This window comes from Lynx rufus, unplaced genomic scaffold (assembly GCF_022079265.1).
Source record: "Lynx rufus isolate CCGP_SWC_20201006 ecotype Redwood Valley unplaced genomic scaffold, mLynRuf1.p SCAF_13, whole genome shotgun sequence".
Lineage (NCBI taxonomy): Eukaryota > Metazoa > Chordata > Mammalia > Carnivora > Felidae > Lynx > Lynx rufus.
In genome coordinates this window covers 25238163-25251833 of record NW_025814827.1, presented here as the reverse complement: position 1 = coordinate 25251833, position 13671 = coordinate 25238163, and the positions used below count along the sequence as shown (strand labels likewise).

At 41.6% G+C, this 13671-nt stretch overlaps 1 protein-coding gene across 2 annotated transcripts in view; it reads left to right on the top strand.

The window, feature by feature from the left end:
* The window catches only part of SLC27A2 (solute carrier family 27 member 2), a 43818-nt gene extending 31594 nt beyond the window's left edge, over positions 1-12224 (top strand). For both annotated transcript variants that reach the window (XM_047074459.1, XM_047074458.1), the window contains 5 exons: positions 2308-2398; positions 4524-4722; positions 6223-6320; positions 10493-10623; positions 11816-12224. In XM_047074459.1, coding sequence (XP_046930415.1) covers positions 2308-2398; positions 4524-4722; positions 6223-6320; positions 10493-10623; positions 11816-11992 — 696 coding nt within the window. In that variant the 3' untranslated portion in view covers positions 11993-12224. The remainder of the gene's footprint in view (positions 1-2307; positions 2399-4523; positions 4723-6222; positions 6321-10492; positions 10624-11815) is intronic.
* Positions 12225-13671: the final 1447 nt, after the last annotated feature.

The following is a 13671-nucleotide window of genomic DNA, read 5'->3' as shown; positions in this document are numbered from 1 at the left end:
TCTGAAAAAAATTCTTAGAGGACATAGCCCAAGGCCTGTCATATAAAGTCTTGAATAATTGTTAGCTGTAGTGATATTATCATCCTGTTCCTCACATCCGGGCCTTATCACGAGGCATTCTCAAGCCTGGGGAACCACTCTGACATTGACAGCCACACCTGTGCCACGCAGGTCCCTCCACTGCCCTCCACATCTATACCATACGGTGTGGCAGCCACTAGCTATGTGTGGCCATCTAAATTTAAATTATGTAAATGGAATTTTCAGTTCAGTTCTTCACACACACTAGCCATGTTTCAAGTGCTCAGTAGCCACCTGGGTTTAGTGACTACCATGTTGAGCAGTACAGATGTAGAACATTTCCATCATCACAGAAACTCTACTGGGCAGTGCTGCTACAGACTAAGAATCAATTTCTACTCCCCACTGGAACCACTGCTGATAAAGTCAGTCTTTTCTAGTTAGCTTCAGTTCTACTTGTACCAAGCCCAGATGCTGGAGACCCAAGTCTAATGTAGTTCAGAACAAGAAAGGGCAGAAAGTTGAGTTGAGACACGGTGCAAGGTATCTATGTTGTTACTATTGACCCTCAAGAAGATGAGTTTCAAGGAAACTTTTGTTTTAAACCAAACCTAAGGACCTTAGAAGTCAGTGCTATGTATTAATAGTTCTTCCCAAAAAAAAAAAAAAATATATATATATATATATATATATATAAATAAATAAATAAAATATATATATATATATATATATAAAATATATATATATATTTCTTTGCTCCTCATCCATGGACTGCCATGTTTTATTGTCAGTTTTTCTACTTAAAACAAGAAGAGGGGTGCCTGGGTGTCTCAGTTGATTGAGCACCCACCCAGCTCTTGATTTTGGCTCAAGTTATGATCCCAGGGTCATGGGATTGAGCCCCACCTCAGGCTCTGTGATGAGGATGGAGCCTGCTTAAGATTCTCTCTCTCTCTCTCTCTCTCTCTCTCTCTCTCTGTGTGTGTGTGTGTCTCTCTGTCTCTCCCTCTGCCCTTCTCCCTGGCTTGCTCTCTCTCTCTCTCTCTCTCTCAAAAAATAAAAGCAAAACAAAACAAAACAAAAAACAAGGAGTTATTTTTTAACTGAAGCAGAAAGGGAAGAAGATGCCCCTGCAACTGATGTGGAAAGAAACATTGGTTACCAGCCCCAAATTTTTTATACTCTTGCAAATAAACAAGCCCTCCATTTGTTGACTATGAATGCTACTTGCCTTGTAATGGTTATTTGCTACTATTAAATATAAAATTTGAAATGGACACAATAATCATGGCTAATCATTACTTCTAAATCCTGTCATATTTAGTAGGGAAAGTAATAGTAGAGAGTATTAGTAGGAGAAAATAATATACTGATTACTCTTACTGCACTACATACATTTAAATTCTTATGCCATTGAAATATGTAAAATATGTATATGTAAAATATAATAGAGTTTTAATAATTTTATAGCCATAGGCATGAAATAATTATACCATTGAACCTTAAATATATTGGAGAACAGATGGAAACATGAATCATCTAACAGCGGCATATAGGATTTTTAAAATCCATTGTGATATGTTCACCAAAACACGTGTATTGAGAATGTTCATAACAGCATCATTTTTAATAGTCTAAAACTAGAAACAGTCCAGATGCCAGTTAACAGAAGGATAGATCAATTATGGCATATTCCTGCAAGGAAAATTCCATGGCAATAAAACATAAACCACTGGAAAAAAACATTAACATGGCTAGATGAGTAACAGGTATTATGTTCAGTGAAAGCAGCAGCACAAAGGCATATATTTCATTTCCTATTTCATTTATTTCAAGTGTAAGACGAATTGATGGTGGGGCACCTGGATGGCTCAGTCAGTTAAGCATCTGACTTTGGCTCAGGTCATGATCTCGCAGTTCATGAGTTCAAGCCCCATGTCTGGCTCTGTGTTGACAGCTCTCTACCCCTCCCCTACTCACTCTCTATCTCTCTTTCTCTCAAAACAAATACACATTAAAAAAAATTTTTTTAAGACTAATTGATGGTGGTAAGTCAGAATAGTGTTTACCTTGAAAGAAAGGGGGCAAAGGGAAAGTTTTTACAGTACTGGAAATGTTTTATTTCTTGGTCTGGGTGGTAGTTACATGGATGTGTCCATATGTAATTTTATCAAGCTGGACACTAAAGATAATGTACTTTTTGTACTTCACGTATGCTGTACCACAATAAAAAGGAAAAAATGTGAAGGAATTTGTATTTAAAATGATATGTGTTCATTTTGCTAGAAAGTCATAACTTATGAGCTGATTAAATATGATGTGGAGAAAGATGAACCTGTCCGAGATGGAAATGGATATTGCATCCGAGTTCCCAAAGGTACAGTAGATTTTTGCTCAGCTAACCTGTGCCCTTTCTTAACTTGATCAAGTAACTGTTAAGAACTAGCATATCATTGCTAAAATGAATATATGGTAAAAAAAAATTTAGAGTGGGGGGATAAAAGAGGTTTATTTTAAGTACCCTCAGAAATAGTTACAGAAATTCCAAAAGATACTAATTTACCACTACATGTAACATAATTATACTTTGAAACCTAGCTTAACTTCTTAATTATGAGGTAAGTGTTTTGAGGAAAGGGATATGTAATCATGGTTGCAAAGCTATAGTTAGCTTTACAAGGTCTACCTTCAAGCTTAGACTACTGTGCATTTGTCCAAGTATGAGTGTAAATCATTATTCCATAAAATACTAGCATTTTTAGAATTACAAGTGTGTGGCCACATGGGATACTGTACTTTGTGTGTATGGTCTATATGTATGTATAGGATGTATATGGACATACACGTGCACGGATAGTGACACTTCCTTCAGCTAGCTTGTTGCCAATGGATTGTATGGCAACAGTTTTGTTTGGTTAGTTCGGTTTTTGGTTTCTTTGGTTTTTGTTCTTTAGCATTCACCACTTCTTATCGTTGTGTTATTTTGCTCCAAAGCTGGACATTTTTTAACATTTCTCTCCAGGAGTGAAAAATGCAAAGTTGCTAACTGAAAATTCTCATGACCTCTGTCGCTCCCACTCTACCATATATCTGAATTCAGACATACCCTACCTGTTTCAAAACCCCCTGTTCATTTTTTTATCTTTTTTTAAAGTTTATTTATTTGGGAGGGGGAGGAGTGCAAGCAAGGGAGGGGCAGAGAGAGAGGGAGAGAGAGAATCCCAAACAGGCTCTGCCCCAACGCAGGGCTCAATCCCATGACATGGGGCTCGATCCCACGAGCCTGGGATCATGACCTGAGCTGAAATCAAGAGTCAGACACTTAACCGAGCCACCCAGGCACCCCTATCACAAATTTTAAAATCTGGGAGTAGTTTGGAAAAAAACCTTATATGCTAATTTCAGCCCAGGGCTAATTTAATAACTGGAGCAATGTCCATTGGCAGGATTTAGGCTTAGATGAGGGATAAACATATTTTCTGTAAAGTGGGATAAAAATTATTTTGAACACAGTTGCTTTTCAGAGAATTTAATATCAACTTTACTAACAAATATATATGGAAGTTCAAGATCTAGTATTTGGAAAATCTATGCATATAGTCAATCAAAACAGATTGAAAGAGAACTTTATAAGTTTGTGTCTTGGAAATGCTATAAAATTAAGATGGAATGATGGGGATATCTCACTTGTGAGTTGTCTTAGGTTGTGGAAAATTAAAGATTGAGGTAAAGGAGAAAATATCTTCCACTTGTAAGTTCAGAAACTGATTCTTACTAATATATGCAAATTATTGAAATGATAAGCATGTAAATGTTGCTACCATACATAGAAAATGAAATCAATGTTTTATCAGCTTTATAAATGATTTATAATAAAGGTAACTGAAGGGGTACCTGGGAGGCTCAGTCGACTCTTGATTGCAGGTCAGGTCTTGATCTCAATGTCATGAATTCCACACTGAGTGTGGAGCCTACTTTAAAAAAAGGAGGAGGGGAGAGGGGTAACTGAAAATGCAACTTGAATAACATTGCATTACATTTTTCTGAGTGTATTTTAATTACAAAGAAAGTCTTTAATTTTTTCATTGTTGAAGACACGTTTAGTACTAGCCTCTGTAAGGTTAAAAAATGATATTTGTTGGGGCGCCTGGGTGGCGCAGTCGGTTAAGCGTCCGACTTCAGCCAGGTCACGATCTCGCGGTCCGTGAGTTCGAGCCCCGCGTCGGGCTCTGGGCTGATGGCTCAGAGCCTGGAGCCTGTTTCCGATTCTGTGTCTCCCTCTCTCTCTGCCCCTCCCCCGTTCATGCTCTGTCTCTCTCTGTCCCAAAAATAAATAAAAACGTTGCAAAAAAAATTTAAAAAAAAATGATATTTGTCGATTTAGGGGCCATGTTTTAAGATGTCCATTTTTGAGTGTATGGCAACAGTTTTATGAGAATGTTAGTAATAAAATTTGCCTACTGCTATCACATAAAATGACAATTTACTTTCTTCTCTCTTAGGTGAAGTTGGACTCCTTATTTGCAGAATCACACAACTCACACCCTTTAGTGGCTACGCTGGAGGAAGTGCTCAGACGGAGAAGAAAAAACTGAGAGATGTCTTTAAGAAAGGAGACCTCTATTTCAATAGTGGAGATCTCTTAGTGATTGACCATGAAAATTTCATCTACTTTCATGACAGAGTTGGAGATACTTTCCGGTTGGTTTCTTTGAGTTATTGAGTCAAAAACAAACACATGCACAATTTGGCTTACTCCTAAATTGGAACTGCATTCCACTTTGGCTGCAGTGCCCCATTTCCCTCTATCTCTTTGGCATGTCCATCCAAACTTCTATATTCCCAGAAAATAAGGAGCAAACCACCGGAAGTGTCACTCTTCCTACAAGCGTCACTCCTGCAATGCACAGATAAGTTGGTTGAGCAACACCAGTTGAGAAATAGGCAGAAAACCTGTGCCTGATTTTTGGAGCCTAACTAACAGTGTATCCAGTTTCTCTCATTTATCCTCAGTTGTTACCAGTCACCCCTAGGATAGCCCAGGGTTTCATACTATTTCCAGTCGTGGGGCTTTTCTTCAGATAAAATCAAATGCAAGCTAATACGGAGCTGATCTAGCTGAAGAGGAAGTGAGGGGTTCTGAAATCCACTATTCACCTCCCTCCCACTCTCCATCCCTAACCATTCCCACAGAAACCCAAGTCAGCACCATGAAATTTGAAAGTCATTATAATAAGACCATGAAACTAATTCCCAACAACAGCATGGTCCTCCAGCTTCTCTCATGGTCCTTTCATGACACTTTGGTTTAATCAACTTCCCTCCTGTGCAAGCTCCCTGAGGCCAGGCCTTGTGTCTGCTGGTTCACTCCCCAGCACCTAGCACAGTGCTTGACACACATAAATACTTTTGCGTGAATGCATGCGGAAGGGATGGAAGTTGTCTGGCTGTAGTAGGCAGAGCAAGAATACAAATGAGGAGACCTGAGCTCCTAGGCTCACCCCTACTCCTGGCCAGCTGTGCTGTCAAGGCTGGTAACCTTTTTCACCCATGAAATGAAGGTCCCAATGATCCAGAGTGTTCCTTCCGTCTTTGGAGTATTCCATGACTCAAGATCCATACCATGATTTTATGCAACCTTCATGTTACTAAAAAGATACTTCCAGGAGATCTAAAGAATTTTTAAATGTAGACAAATTTTAAAGCCTTATTAAGTAGACGAGTGTAGGTTGGGCACTAACGTTATAATCTCCCTGTAAATAAAGCATGGTATTTTATTTGCTACTCAAAGCTTTCTCATTGCCATGAGACCCTGAAATACAGGTATGAAACCAACCAAAGTTAGTGAGTGAGAAAAGTGGGAGACCCAAACACGACAAAAAGTTATTGAGATTTGTTCCTGATTTCCAGTACCTTTCTTAGGCCAACCTGTATTTCAACATTAGAACATTCTTTGTATCGTGTTTCATGTGGTGAGATTGGAATTCCACATTTTATTATTTAAATGCCTTTGTCTATGCCTTTGTCTTTTGTTTCTCAAGCAGAATGCCTCTCCTGTGACTAAGTTCCAGGGGATTTGAGAGCAGAGATGGGAAAAGAAATGCAGACACCTTGCAGGGCCTAGAAGAGATGCGTGCTCTGCCATGGAACCGTGGGCCAGGGACCACCAGTAACCTCTGCTAACCTTGCCTTTTCTTCCAGCTGGAAAGGGGAAAATGTGGCCACCACTGAAGTCGCTGATATCGTAGGACTGGTTGATTTTGTCCAGGAAGTAAACGTTTATGGAGTGTCTGTGCCAGGTACACATAAGTCTCTGCGTAAACCTATACAGTAACTGAACATCATTTTAACCCCATGGCAAAGTTTGTCATCACTTTTGCCTCCCTGCTGGAGAACCAGTCTCTTTCAGCCACCTGGGAGTAAGGGGCTGATGTCTGGTTTATATTCCATTATAAATCAGCCAACTCAGCACATCTGAACTTGGCCTTCCTCTGTGGCTCAGCTCCCCAGCTGTTCTTGGGCTCTCAGGCAAGCCAGATCTCTGCAAGATGCAGGGTCCCATGCTACATTTGGCATGCCTCGAGAAAAGACGTGTCAGGCTTGATAGCTGGGAAATGGTATCTTGGCCTCGGAACCGAGTATCACAAGTAACAGCAAGTATATTTGCTGGGAGAAAAAACTGAAAAGGAGCTGCCTTTGTCCAGACTTCTTTTAAAACAGATCCTTGACCCCAGCTCACCCCAGTGAGTTTCAGAATCATCACACAGAGTGGTGTCACCAAGCCTTCATCTGCAGATCTGCCTCTGCCAGCAGAGTGGGGAGAGCTGAGGTCTGACTTCGGGTCCTTGGCTCCAGTACCTGGGACTGTTTGACTTCAGACAAATCACTAAAATTAGGGGTAATATCAGCCCTGACGTTGAGATTGTTAAGAGAACTCATTCGCTTCAATTATGTAAACACTAAACATACACCTACCAGACGTATACATGAGTGCTGTGATTGGAAGAAATCGTTTTAATTATATAGATGAGAGAGGATTAAAACTTCCAAATCACTGTCCAACTCTAAGGTGCTAGGGATATTAGTATTCCCCCAGAACTCCCCCAGAATTTGGGATTCTCACCTATATTCAAAATAGAAATCCAAGAGTCTCTCTTTCCTAAGCTGTGGTGGTTTCACATAACTTTGTGCTGTCTTTTTTTTTTTTTTTTAAAGAATATTTGAGATTTTCTCTTCCCTGTTCCTCTCCAGCACAACGACAATGATATGATAGGAAGTGCAGCCACATCTCAGGTCACAGAGCGTGACCTGAGTGCACGCTGCTCATGTTGGAACGTGGGCTGAATTAACACGAGAGCCCATGGCAAGGTTGTCAGTCATCACACTGCGCTGGGCTCTCACAGACCCCACCTGGCGTGTTGTGTGCACCTCTAAATGCTGGATTTAGGTAGCAACACAAAAGAATGTGTATGAGAAGGTGAGAGAATCTGGGGGAATGCATTGGAAGGATCGAGTCCACTGCTCTTCAGAGTGGGGCCCCTGGCCCAGCACCACTGGGGAGCTTGTGAAACAACATGACTTCTCAGGCCAACCCCAACCCTTACTGAATCAGAATCTCTGGAGTGGGGCCCAGGGACCTGTGTTTTAACAAGCCATCCAGTGATTCTTAAAAGCAATGAAGTTTGAGTTGGGGGTGATGAAAATGTTCTAGAACTAGATAATGGTGATAGTTACACAACATTGTGAATGTATCAAATACCACTGAATTGGGCACTTTAAAATGGTTAAGATGATGAATTTTATGCTATGTGTGTGTTACCACAAATTTTTAGAAGATACTAAATTTTGAGAAGCACTGAAACCTCGTCTGACCAATCATCAGAATCATCTGGGAAACTTTCTTTTTTTTTAAGTTATTGAAATTCAAATTAATTAACCTGCAGTGCAATATTAGTCTCAGGTGTAGAGTACAGTGATTCAGTCTGGGAGAGTGTTTAAAGCCTAGATATAATGGATCAGAACCTCTGGGGTTTGGGACTCAGACATTTCATGTCTTCTTTTAGTCCCCAGGTGACTCTAACAACCAGTAAGGTTTGGGAGTCACCGATCTAGAACAAAAAGGAGATTAATGGTTTTCACATGGTTGGAAGGCAGTCAAAGTAGAACAAGGAGCAGGTGTGCTTGCCATACCCACAGCGAGCAGAATGAGGGCCAAGGGATTGAAATGACCAGGGAGCAAATTTTAGCCTGAGATGTCTCCTATAACCAGAGAGATTAACAACACAAAAGTCTATCTCCTGAGGTGGGGAATGGCCCACCAGCTGGGGCGTGTAGAGAGGCTGGATGTCCACTCAAGATCCTGTGAGAATTCTTGCTGCATTGAAATATTAGAGATAGGGGCACCTTGGTGGCTCAGTCAGTTGAGCATCCAACTCTGGATTTTGGCTCAGCTCATGATCTTAGGGTCCTGGGATGGAGCCCTGAGTCAGGGTCTGCACTGAGCATGGAACCTGCTTGAAATTCTCTCTCTCTCCCTCTGCCCCTCCCCTGCTTGCTTGCTCCCTCTCTCTCTCTCTCCCTCTCAAATAAGATGGAAAAAAAAAAGATTAAAGATAAACTGAGAAGTGTCTCTCAGCTTTTAGATTCTGTGATTCTCGATGCCATGCCAGCTGCTGGCTGGCCTGACAGGCACACGGCCAGCCTTGCTGCAGCCCAGAAATGTGGCAGGTCTATCTAGAAGGCAATCTACCAGGGTGAATTTCAGTATCAAAGGGCTCAGCAAGGCCTTCACAGATCTCAGCTTTGGACCAGGAAGGTACACCAAAGTGTAAGCCCAGTTGACTGTTATTAGATGTCACACCAGAACTTCCCAACTACTCTCTAGAACTTTTTGTTCTCAACAGAACTTTCTGCAGTGATGCAAATGTTCTATATGTGCACTCTCCACTATGGTAGCCAATAACCACTACATGGCTATTAAGGACTTGAAATTGTGGCTAGTACAACTGAGGAATTGAATTTTTTTTTAGTTTGTGTTTTTAGAATTAATTTTGATAGCCAAATGAAACCAGTGGCTACCATACTGGACAGTGCAGCGCTAGAGAAACTCTGGCCAGAACAGTTGTAAACTGGAACCTCCCCCCCGGAGCTAAACTAGCCCCAAACCAACCCCTGGGAACTGGGGCAGAGATCTGAGACTCAATAGGCCTATTCGTCTCTCAGTTGGGCATTGTCTCTGTCAGAGCAAGAGGCAAGGAGCCAGTCAGTGCTGAAGATTTCTGTTGCATCAGCCTCTGCCTTGATTGGAAAAGAAGCTTATTGGAGACATTTGAGATTCCTAAGATGGTTGGTTTTGAGCAAGCTACGAGGGACCCCTAGAGAAAGAGGGTCCTGTGCCCTGTCTCCCTCCTTCAGATATGAGGCAAATCGTAGAGGCGTGCATTTCCTTTCTCTTAATGTTTCCTCTTGTTTCCTGCCTTCTTTGGAGCCACAGGTAAACACACAATCACCATGGGAGAGGTTTCAAAAGCTGGGGCCCAGGTGACAAAGGGCACAAGGCGGCCCCTTCCCCTCTCTGATTACAGCTAGGTAGTTCAGCGAAGTGGATCTCAATGGATCTCAACTCCCACCCAGTCTGCTGGATCAGGCAAAAGATGTATTAATACCTAATTATTGCTGTCTTTACAAGAAAACAGTGTAGTCATTGTGCTTAACTCCTCCCCACTTACCTTGCTGCCCAGACAGGAAGGAGCTGCTGGATCCTGGTCTCTGTGGAGACACAGCCTTGGGGAATATAGCTCATCAATGGGAGGGCCCACAGCCGCTTGCCTTTGCACCTCCCATCACCCTCCTGACTCCCAGCTTCTCTGAAATGCAGAAAGGCAAAATCTCAAAGGTGGTATTTGTGTCTGGACGCACAACAGACCTGACACTACACCCTAAAGAACAACCCGAGCCCAATTGTTCATGACTGTGGAACAAGGACTTCTCACTGGAGTCCAAAAAAAAAAAAAAAAATTCCCTCAGCCACCAGTAGGGCCTGTTTTCTACTCTGGTGTTTTCATTTAGGCTGCTGAGAAGGATGACCGTTGATTGCCTCAATCTGGTTTCCGACTTTGTCTATTGTTTGCTGTGTGAACTTGGAACAAGTCTCGTACTATATCTTTAAGCCTTAGTACTTTCATCTGTAAAATGGAGATCATATTTATACCTTTTCAGAAGGTTGTTGTGAGGGTTGAATGAAATAGTCCATAAAACACACTTAGTATAGGGTCTGGCATATAATGAAGATTTAATCAGCGTATAGCTCTTGTTATTGTTGTTATAGTCACTTTAGAATAACTTCCACATATACCTGAAATAAAAATTCCGACTATCCAAAAGAAACCCATGTCAATGTTCTCAGCCCACTTTGAACTAGGAAAACATCATAAGTAGTATAACACGTCTAATTTTTTCTCTTTATTTCTAGGTCATGAGGGTCGAATTGGCATGGCCTCTATCAAAATGAAGGAAAACCACGAATTTGATGGAAAAAAACTCTTTAACCATGTTGTCGATTACCTGCCCAGTTATGCAAGGCCCCGGTTTCTAAGAATACAGGTGAGACTTCTTGTTGTTGAGTTCAGTTATCCTCTCTCTCTTGGAGACCGCTGCGTCTTAGGGAACAACTCCCTTCTACCACGGTGACCATATTGGCCAGATTGTCACTACCCTTGCCAGGAAGCTCCACAAGGAAGCAGAAGTATCAGAAAATAGAGCTAGCAGAAGCCAAATCCTGATCCCCTTTTCCCTAAAATGACAGACCAGATCATTCAGCAGTAGTATTAGCAAATAACTCACAAAGTCTATGGTTTGATGAAGGATGACAGATACTTAAAATGTTTCCAGTTTTAAAGGATAGAAAAATCCACTGAAGCTCTACACCTTCCTACGGTGTGAAACTTAGTTGGGAAGCATTAGCCAGTTGGAGCTGTCAAATGTTTAACTATCACCACTAGGTGTTCCACATCACTAGAGGGATGTGTTTTTTCGCAAACATTAATCCATGTTAGCCTAACATTCTCTCACTTTTGGACTCTGAGCAATATGATTCTGTAGCTGAAGACTTGAGAAAAGAAATGTTAGGCTACCAGCTATTGTGGAAGTTGTATGTTATTTCTGTTGATGTTCATAAAGCATGGACGTTTATAATGAGATGGTGGAGAGACGTGAAAATTGAAATACGCTCAGATCATCCATCACCTGTCAATTGAAGGAAAAAAGCTTCAGCCTAGTGGACAAACAGGCTGAGAAAATAGAGTGGTCTGTGTGTAGATGATCCCTAACCCCACCCCACCCTAAATCTGGATATTTTAGTAAAACCGGAAGCTCACTAAGCAACAGACTGCCCTGCAGGGGAGGGGTAGAGGGAGAGAATCCCAAGCAGGCTCCATGCCTGCAGTGCAAAGCCAGATGTGGGGCTCAAACTCATGAACCATGAGATGATGATCCGAGCCAAAATCAAGAGTCGGACACTTAACGGACTAAGCCACCTAGGCACCCCTGCTCTGTTCTGCATTTCACCCTCCACAGCCCCTCCCTCCCCACAGGTGATCTTAAAGCCTCAGAGGAATGAAAAGCTACCTGCACAAAGGCCCCCTAGTGGAGCTTCTGTAAACAGGAGGTATTGAACTAGCTTCCCCAACCTCTCTCAGGAGCCAGAGCTACCAGACACCCCACCCTCTGCCATTTGCCCGAACCCTAATCTGTTCACAAAACACTGCAACAGTGTGGATTGTTTGATGTTTTCCAGGACACCATTGAGATCACTGGAACTTTTAAACACCGCAAAGTGACCCTCGTGGAGGAGGGCTTTAATCCTGCAGTCATCAAAGATGCCTTATATTTCTTGGATGACAAAGCAGAAATGTATGTGCCTATGACTGAGGACATTTACAATGCCATAAATGATAAAACTCTGAAACTCTGAATATTCCTAGGAGGATAACTCATATTTCCAGAAAGAAATTAAAAGGACCTAGTGCAACCACTTGATATAATCCAACCTTAATTTGATTGAAGACTGTAACATGCCATTTTTTATGCATTCCAATAATGGGAGACTTTTAAAAATTATACCCGAGCCATTGCACGTGAAAATATTTAGAGATGATTAGTTTTCAGTTTGCACCTACTGTTTGTATTTGCAGACTAAGCTTGTTAGAGGGTGCATTATTTTTTAAATATGTAATAAAATAGATGAATGCTAACATATGAGATGGCATTGTCTCTTTCCTGACTTTACTCTAAATGCAAATCCTGAGCCTAAGAGCCTCATTGGCATCTTTTCATAGGTGTCCTACTCATAATGATAATGGCATCCTAGGTTTAAAAAAAAAAAAAAAAAGGCAAGAAATTGAAAGGTGAGGGGGATGCAACACCAATGAACTCCAATGAACACCAATGAACAGTCCAGCTCTACTGTGAAGCCAACTCTCCCCTCCTATCTGGGCCACTGTCTACAAATTGCATTGTCCAGCAGGTGAGAATGCCAACTATAGTTTTTGAAGGAGCCTAAGTCAACAGCCTCAGAATTCTATATATTGAAGGTGTCAGTAGATATTTTTTAACTCCATCAAGGCTTGTAGGCTCGAGTGTCTTCAGGAATCACATGAGTAATGTGGACGAGAGAAACAGGTCACAAATGAATGTGGCAAACGTGAGGGTACTACTTAGCTTCAGTTGGCTGATTATTGTCATGTGGGAATACAGTTTAGGTACTTCCAAGATCTGATTATTTAGAAAACAGAAACCCAGATATTCATGTGAATCTCCCAGTCTTTTAAATTTGTGAAGTTTCAAATTTTATAAGACTTCCACGCACCCAACAAAATGGATGTGTGGACCAGATAAGTCCCAGATCTCCAGTGAGTACCCCCAGTCCCATATACTCCTCAAACCTGAGCTGGTTTCACTCCACACCCAGTCTCCTATCAAACAGCCTGTTTATTTAAGGACCCTGGGCCCTTTGACATGATGCAGGTGGGTTTGGGAACTTCAAGGAGCTCCTTCAGACAGGCTGTTTCTTCTTACACTCAGCTGGCTCCCTTCCTCAACAGAACTCCTTAACCTCTGCATGTGTTAGCTACAGACAGTTTCAGGAATAGGTCCTCAGTAGCAGCAATCAAGACATGTTTACTAGAGTTTTTCCTAGGAAACAGGAATGTCATGGTCACTAAGTCCATGTCAAGGAAGTATAATCCAAGTTTACCCCAGCCTCCTTAAAAGAAGTGGAGTTTCCTTCCCTAAAGGACATCCTCCGATGACCAGGAGCTGGCAAGGGGCCCCAATTCTCCCTCAATGTAATCCCCATAAGGCCCCAGGAAAACATATCTAGGGATCCTTAATGATAGATACAGGAGAGGTTGCCGCTCTCACCCCCCACACAGTACTAGAAGTATTTTTTAAACTCTCATTCTTTCAAGTGACTACCAAGAAGATTCATGACCTGAATCCCTGTCCCCACTCATTATGCCCAATGATGACCATTTCTGAGTGCTTAATATGTATAAGGGACTTGAGCATGGCCTCAGGAAAACTCTGGATACCCTTGTGTCTTTGTGAATTTTGCCAATAATTTAGAACATTGTTGTTTATGGGTTAGCACTT